At 46.0% G+C, this 8,287-nt stretch overlaps 1 protein-coding gene and 1 long non-coding RNA gene across 2 annotated transcripts; both read left to right on the top strand.

Annotated features, from left to right (window-relative positions):
• Window positions 1-1,744: 1,744 nt before the first annotated feature.
• On the top strand, window positions 1,745-3,820 carry LOC123070673 (protein NUCLEAR FUSION DEFECTIVE 6, mitochondrial). Its single transcript, XM_044493965.1, has 3 exons — window positions 1,745-2,005; window positions 2,092-2,213; window positions 3,576-3,820. The coding sequence occupies exons 1-3, from the start codon at window positions 1,842-1,844 to the stop codon at window positions 3,593-3,595; spliced, it is 306 nt and encodes a 101-aa protein (XP_044349900.1). The 5' UTR covers window positions 1,745-1,841; the 3' UTR covers window positions 3,596-3,820.
• A 2,710-nt stretch (window positions 3,821-6,530) lies between these two features.
• On the top strand, window positions 6,531-7,354 carry LOC123065620 (uncharacterized). The gene is made up of 3 exons (XR_006431093.1): window positions 6,531-6,605; window positions 6,690-6,794; window positions 6,896-7,354. It is a non-coding gene; the product is annotated as an uncharacterized lncRNA (long non-coding RNA).
• The last annotated feature ends 933 nt before the right edge of the window (window positions 7,355-8,287 follow it).

Below are 8,287 nucleotides of genomic sequence, written 5' to 3'. Positions count from 1 at the left end.
ACCGGAACCCCCCGGGGAATTGTTGGGCCTACATGGGCCATAGGGGAGAGGGGAGGCAGCCCACAAGGGGTGGCCGCGCCTCCCTCACATGGGGAGTCCGAATTGGACTAGGGGAGGGGACACGCCCCCCTTTCCTTCTCCTCTTCCCTCTCCCTTCCCCTTTTCCCCCTCCATGAGATGGAAAAGGGGGGGGCGAATCCTACTAGGACTGGGAGTCCTAGTAGGGCTCCCCCTCCTTGGCGCGCCCCTTGTGGCCGGCCTCCTTCCCTCCTCCTTTATATACGGGGGCAGGGGGCACCCCAAAGCACAACAATTTAGCCGTGTGCGGTGCCCCCCTCCAGCGTTTACTCCTCCGGTCATATTGTCGCGATGCTTAGGTGAAGCCCTGCGCGGATCACATCACCAACACCATCATCATGTTGTCGTGCTGATGGAACTCATCAACTCCTTTGTGCCTCTACTGGGTCAAGAGTTCGAGGGACGTCATCGAGCTGAACGTGTGCAGAACTCAGAGGTGTTGTACGTTCGGTACTTGATCGGTTGATTAGAGAAGATGTTCGACTACATCAACCGCGTTAATTTAATGCTTCCACTTTCAGACTACGAGGGTACATGGACACACTCTCCCCTTCTCGTTGCTATGCATCATCTAGATAGATCTTGCGTGAGCGTAGGAATTTTTTTGAAATTGCATGCTACGTTTACCAACAGGTTTTGCGGCGGAAATGCCGAGTGGGACCCCTTCATGACATTCATGAAGGGTATTGCCAAACATTCAACAGAGAATCTCATATCCTTATTAACGTTTTATCTTCTATACATACCAAGGTTCATCCATATCCCCGAGAACTAAGGGAACTACACACACACCGCGGTATGCATCACCGTCGAGATCCATCGGTGGCTCCCAGACCACCTCCACCCCGTGCTAGTCGGTGACGCCGTCGCAACCCGCATGGACATCATCTTCGCCGCTTTAGGCCACGTCTCTATCGCCGCTCGTCTCGTCTCCTCCGTGGCCCGCATCGACACCGAAAATCGGCAGCTTACCTCTCGTCAAAAGGAGAGAGAAGATGAGTGAATGGATAAGGTAGAACCAGTGCAACGCTCGCGTTTGCGCTTGACCACGCGGGAGTGAACGCTTTGTTGCATCTGATGGGTCAATGGGATCGCGCGTCAAGATTGACGAAGTGCATCCAACAGTTGCTAGGATGTTCGTGTTGAGAAAAGAAAGCTGACAGTTCTGATAATTATGTAGACCTGGTCCACTGAATGTGGCACATGACCTGGCTAGATGGCCCGGCACGGCCCAACCTGGCCTAAACGGGCCAGACACGGCGCAACCCACCCAGGCACGCCTAATACGCAGGTCGTGTCGGGCAGGCACTCGCGCCACACTCATTGGCCCAAGCACATCACAACAAGAAAACGGGTCAGCCCATCGGCACGTCTAGCCCACCAGCCCGCTTGATTTTGGGCAGTTTTGGGCCTAGCTGTTTTGAGGGGCTAATATATATTGAAAAAAAATCTAAAATAAATAAAAAGTAAGCGACGGTGTTGTGCCGGCATTTGTGCCCAGCCTCGTGGCCCAGGCATGGCCCTAGGTGGGCCACATGCCGGCATGACCTGATTATAACGTGCCGGGCCAGGCTAGCCACGTGACGGGCACGCGGGTTATTGGGCCAGCGCCGGCCCATTTGGCCACATTTGGGCATAGCTCACTCGTATAGACCGCGTCCACCTATGGTGTCACTCAGGTCTCACAGGCCATCAGCGTCCAAACGGTGAAAGAAGCCCAAAGAGGGCAACGACGAGGGTTTTAGAGCCCATCCACACCAGCCATGGCGACGGCGGCTGGCGGCGCGCGGCGAGCCCTCGCGGGGCTGCGCTCCGCTTCCCCATCTACTCTGTCCAGAACGTTTTCCAGGCCGGCAGTTGCCCAGTCCCCGGAGCTGGCGGCCTCCGCTCTGCCGCGCGCTCCGCGCCGGCGCCTCGCGATCTCGAGGTAGGTACCTCGGTGTTCTTTTCCTCGGATTGGTCGTACTTGGACAGTATGGTTTGCTCAGATTTGGCGCGGCCTTCGTTGTGCAGGGTGCCGGTGGCGGCGCTGGGCGGCGCGCAGGGGCTGATACCGCTGCACAGCGCGACAGCATCGGCGCTGCTCACCTCCATGCTCGGGCTTAAGCCCGGGTCTTGGGGCTGGCTCTCCGAAGGTAAAATGACTTAATTTGTCTTGTTGGATCTCCTTGACATGGATGAGGCGTGGAAATGTTAAAAGTTCAGAAAACGAACTACAGTCATCTAGTGAATTATGTCAGAATTAGATTTTGTTCTCCCTTCTATTAGGTTTGAAGTTTGATGTATCTTTTAAACATAATAGTGCTTCCTTAGTTTTGAACTTTTTGATATATCTGCATTCCCATGATTGAGATGGTGGCTATTCATGGTCAGGCTGAAATAAGTGCAGTTCAAATATGAACATAGCAATGCCTGAGGTAGAATGGTTGTAGTAGGAAGCGAGTGGCCAGTGTGTGCCTGAGTTTTAATCTAATATCGTTTGGTGTGTCCTTGTTTTGGGGTTAATGGAAGACATTCACTACTTTATCGTTGTTGCTGGCTTGCTTTCGTGACTAGAATAATCAAAGTGGCCCAAATGCATGCCCCTATGTAGTATGTACCTTCAACTGAATTTTATTGTTTACAGAGGGAGTACAAACCTTCAAATTATCTACTCCCTCCGTTCCTAAATATAAGTCTTTTTAGAGATGCTAGTATGGACTACATACGGAGCAAAATGAGTGAATCTGCACTCTAAACTATGTCTATATACATCCGTATGTAGTCCATAGTGAAATCTCTAAAAAGACTTATATTTAGGAGCGGAGGAAGTAATTGTTATGTTCTTTAGTTGAACTCCTTCCTCTTAGCGTATGGCCTATCAATTTTCTGTTTGTAAGTATTTTGTTAACTGCTTTCTCCTTTTGGAAAAATGTTATGTATTCTCTCATTTATGCCTCTTACTTGGTTGATTTCATCTTTTCTTAAATGATCAGGTCAAATAGCTTGATCATCTATTAATGTTCTTTACAATACCAGGACAGGCACATAGTTATAGGGCATATACTGTATAAGAACTGACATCCCGAAAGACGGCAATGGCATGTAGAACCAAAGGTTGAAGCCAAGGTGTATGCAATCCTTATACCAAAATAACCGTTAAGTTGTTATAGACTATCAGTAATGCTGCATCTTGCTTATTTTGGTTCACCTGATCACTTGATGAATTTCTTAACTTACAAAATGGATATGCTACACTGGTAATTAAGCCTGTCATATTATATTGATACTTGATATTGTATGGAGCATCTTGATACTATCTCTGCTGATGAAAGATTCATGAATTTTATGTTGCTTGTACACCTGCCAATGCCTTTCACTAAAAGCCATCCATTACCACTGTACCTTGGTAGTTGGCCTTCTGTAATGTGATAGTGGTACTTCCACACGTTCTCTTTGTTTTTTTTGTAGTGTTCTTGTTCTGATCCTTTTATTTTCCCTCTCATTTGCAACTTCAGGTTTTGCAACGCCTCTATAACAAGAATGGTGCTCCAGTCACCATACAAGAGTCTTCAGTTTAGCCTTCCCCTGGCAGATTCCAATAACACTAGCTACATGCCTTGTGGACTATACCATTGGATTTTTGCTGATGGAATCTGTAGTCTCACTGCTTAAAACTTATGATGACATGGTGTGCCAGTCATCTTATTGCCCTGTGACGATATTCATGGCAACTTTTAAGTAACCTTGTTTCATGATACCAGTTTTTGTTCGTCTGATGCATTTTATGATTCTTCGCCCTGAATGCATCATGGAATCCTAAACATGCTCAATTCATAACGGCAGTTAGATAGCTCAATGGAAAGTGATGCACCACATCATTTGCATGAATACGGACTCTCTTTCAGCGTACACTGACCGATTTGATTTCCAGTGGATATGCCAGTCACAGTCAGTGCCGAAAGATTGCCTTTATTTCAAATTCATATTTTTGTATTAAGAAATCTACGTCTACTCTGTGCCCACGCGTTTCAGGGTTGAAGATCAATGAAATGTGGGTTACATGCCATAAAAATTTATACCATTGAATTGATATTCAAAAAAAGTTCACAATGATATAAGAGTAAAATGCAAGCGCGGTCCTAATTCTTTCCCAAAAGTGTCGACTGGGTCCTAATTCTTTCAAAATGCACATCTGGGTCCTAAATCTTTCTAAGTTGTTCACCCGAGGTCCTAATTTCGACTGTCCGCCGCTGACCAGCTCGCGTGGCGCTTTGACCGTTGCCACGTCGACTCGAGGGCCCACGCGGGATAACGACCAGCCGTGCATTTTTTCAAAAGAGCCCCCCAACCCTAATCTCTCCACAGCCGTAGTCCTTTCCTCTCCTCTTCCCCACCTCTCTCTGCTCTGGCGAAACAGGGGAGATCGACGGCGGCGGTCCGGTGAGAAGAGGCAGGCGGCCATCGTAGGCGCTTGTCCGGCGGCGGCGACGCTAGGATGGCGCCCGTGCATCGGCGACCTGGAGATCCTCCTCCACGATACGGTCAGTGTGTTGCCCATAACCCTAACCCTCGATCCTCTTTTTCCGTGGATTTCGATTTAGCTCGAATCGATGGTAGTATTTGACTGAATCCCTCGATACCTAGGAGCACAAGAGGAGGTTTTTACCGTAGAAATCAACTATGGTGGATTTTTCTACGGATTTGGCCGATCGAAGACGTATGTCGATGGTAAAGTTGCTCTGTTCGATGGTTGCGAAGTAGATACATGGTCTCCTCTCTGGCTCACTGATTTTATGCAGCAACTGGGATATAGTGACCAATCTAAGCACGTTATTTACTGGTTACTGCCTGGAAAGAATTTAGCCGACGGACTGCGGATTGTGGACTGTGACACTGACACTTTGCACATGACAGCAGTTGTTCCAAAATTCCAGTTGTTTCAGTTGTTTGTTGATCACAAAGATATGGCCTTTGACAATGTAATGGATGATATTCATGTTAGTGGTACACCTGAGCTACCTCTTGTACTAAGCCCTAAATCTCATGGGTTTAGCAGTGGAATAAGAGGAAGTCCCAGGTTTAAGGTGAAAGCTCACAAAGGCAGACTGAACCAACGATTGTATCTTTCCCATTGCAATTGCCATAGTAGAAGTGGAAGATACTGTCACATGGAAGTGGTTTTTGAACACATTGAAGGAGGATCTGAACATACAAAACACAGCACCATGGACATAGATGAGTGATAGGCAGAAGGTAGTAAGAACATTGTAGCATTTCATACTGTAGCATTTCATACTGTAGCATTTCATATTATCATACTGTAGCATTTCATTTGTTTGTTCTACAATGTATGTAGGGCTTGATCAATGCTGTCAATGCAATGTTTCCTGATGCACAACATAGATTTTGTGTGAGGCATCTGCATCAAAACTTTGCAAAAAACTGGAAAGGTGATGTATTCAAGAATAAATTGTGGCAAATTGCAAGAGCTACACATGAGGCAGACTGGAAGAAGTACATGCAAGAGATGAAAGAGTTGGACCAGGGGGCCTATGAGTACTTGGATGCAATTGACCCAAGGCAGTGGTGCAAGGCCTATTTCCATGAACTCCCAAAGTGTGATTTGCTTCTTAACAACAGCTGTGAAGTGTTCAACAAGTAAGTTGTCAGTACTGTAGCATTTCAGCTGTGAAGTGATTTCATATTGTCAGTACTGTAGCATTATCTAACTGTAGTTATTTCATAGGTATATACTTGATGCCAGAGAAATGCCTATAGTTACTTGTCTTAAGAAGATCAAGGACCAATTAATGACTAGGTTTTATAGCAAGAATCTGGAATCTGAGGAGATGTGTGGTCAAATTTGTCCAAAAGTTAGAAAAAAACTGGACAAAAATATTAACATGTCCAACAACTGCACTGCATTACCAGTTGGACAACACATATTTCATGTTAAAGGCATGGTTGGGGAGTATGATGTGAACATACAGAAGGAGGAGTGTTCTTGTAGGGCATGGCAGCTCTCTGGAATTCCATGTAGACATGGAGTTGCATGTTTAAGACATGAAAGAATTAAACCAGAGGATGTTGTCAACAAGTGCTACAGCATAGATGCTTTCAGAGCTGCTTATGGCAAGATCATAATGCCATGTAGTGATCCTAGAGTGTGGCCTAAAACTAATGGGCCTCAAATGCTGCCACCACACTATGAGAAGAAAGTTGGTAGGCCTGGAAAGAAGAGAAAGAAGAACCCACTAGAGGAGGACAATGGAACTAGGATGAGCAGACATGGCATTATTGGACACTGCAGTGTGTGCAATCAACCAGGACACAACAAAAGAAAGTGCCCTGAACTAGGTAGAGGACAACCAATAGCAGCACATGAGGCAGGAGCAGAACAATATCCAACAGCAGAACAATATCCAGCAGCAGAAGAGGAAGCAGCAGAACATGTGCAAACAACAGAACGTGTGCCAATTCAGGTTGTGCTTCCAGAAACACAACAAAGAACTAAACTACCAGTCAAGAGAAGGCCCAGTTGCAAGGTGCATTTCCCTTAAATGTTTCCCTTAAATGCCGTTGAAAACTAAAATTGCAATAGTCAACAACATTTCTTATTTTTTTTGCAGAAAAAGGCATGTCCACAAGTGGGCAGAAGTACATCTAATATGATATCTTCTTCTATGAATTATGATCTTGCTTCATCTACTATGATTGAGATTTTACAGGACCAAGTGAGAGCTTTTTATTTAAATGCAATGTTAATAAATGCAATGTCATCTGTTCTTCCAGAAATTCACCTACATTACTAAATACATGTTTGGTTGGTTTGTAGGCTATAGCTACTCAACAATCTCAAACAGCAGTGCCAGCTCCTCTACCAGAAAGCCAGTTCATTGCAAACTGCAGAGATGCCCTGCCAGCTCCAAGAAGCCACACTACTGCTACACTAGGTTTGAAGAGAAGGAAGAAAGTGAAAAAAACTAAGGAGAACAAAGCCCCAACAACTCAGAAGTGAAGAGCTACAAAGATGTTATGGAAAGAAGCAGTGTAGGATGTTTTTCTTTTGCTTAGGAAACAAGGTGGTTTGTAATGAAACCTCATGCTAAGATGTGGCTTTGGGTTTCACACAAACCATGGAAATGTAATACTTTTGTTGCACAACTTCAAGACCTTGTAATGTTGGGTCCATCTATCTATCTTTCAGACTGCTTTGAAGTTCAGTTAGTAAAAGAATGGCCTTGCATATTACTGTTTATTTGTGTTGTCAATGCTAGTAAAAAAATGGTGCCAAAGTACAGAAAAACAACCAAAATGCTGCCAAATTTTAGTTCAATTTCATTGCAACAGTAAATCATCAACATCTGGATACACCAACAAGCATTGATCACTGGATACATCATACTAACACATCACTTCTTAAATCCTACATACACCACAACTACAATCAGTACAACAAGTGCACTGAGAATACTCCTACAGAGAAAAATGAGCTCATTCATCTTCTGCATTGCTTCTGCATATGCCACAGTCTCGACAGTGCTATGCATTGCTCCTGCACAAGCATCTTGCACCTCTGTTTCTTCACTTGCAATGACACCAGCCGAATCTAAACTGCTCAATCCACGGCTGACATACCCAGCTCTCACCAAAAAATCAAAATAGTTGTCTGGTCCATCTTACCAATAGTAATGTTGGCAAGGATTTGGTTGAATCTGATAGAAATTGAGCAAAAAAAATTCAGTCAAAAAGAAACACAGAAACATCAAATCGATTGGGCACTTGTAAAAGATCTTACATGGTGATTGGGGCACTTGTAGAAAATCCTGCCAGGATTTGCCTTCGATTTTGACACAAGACGAATTGTAGATCGAATGCGGCAGCTAGGGCATGGTACCAACGGCAGCATACCCGCGGCAGCCGGCGATGAGATGGGCGGCGAGAAAAGGGCTAACGCCGGAGGTGGAGCAGGCGCTTGGGCAGCCTTCTTCCCGCGGTGCTTCACGGCAGACGAGCTAGCGGCGGCGAACATGGCGGCGACGGCGCGGCGCCAGAGAGAGGGAGAGAGCAAGCAGAAGACCTAGGGACCGGGGAATGAAGAGAGGACAAACTCCAGGGGCCAAACTGCTTAAATTACCAACCTCCAACCGCGGGAACTATCCCGCGTGGGCCCTCGAGTCGACGTGGCAGCGGTCAAAGCGCCACGCGAGCTGGTCAGCGGCGGACA

Source organism: Triticum aestivum, chromosome 3B (genome assembly GCF_018294505.1).
Source record: "Triticum aestivum cultivar Chinese Spring chromosome 3B, IWGSC CS RefSeq v2.1, whole genome shotgun sequence".
NCBI classification, from domain to species: Eukaryota; Viridiplantae; Streptophyta; class Magnoliopsida; order Poales; family Poaceae; genus Triticum; species Triticum aestivum.
The sequence above is the reverse complement of the archived record's forward strand: the minus strand, read 5'-3'. Positions and strand labels throughout refer to the sequence as shown.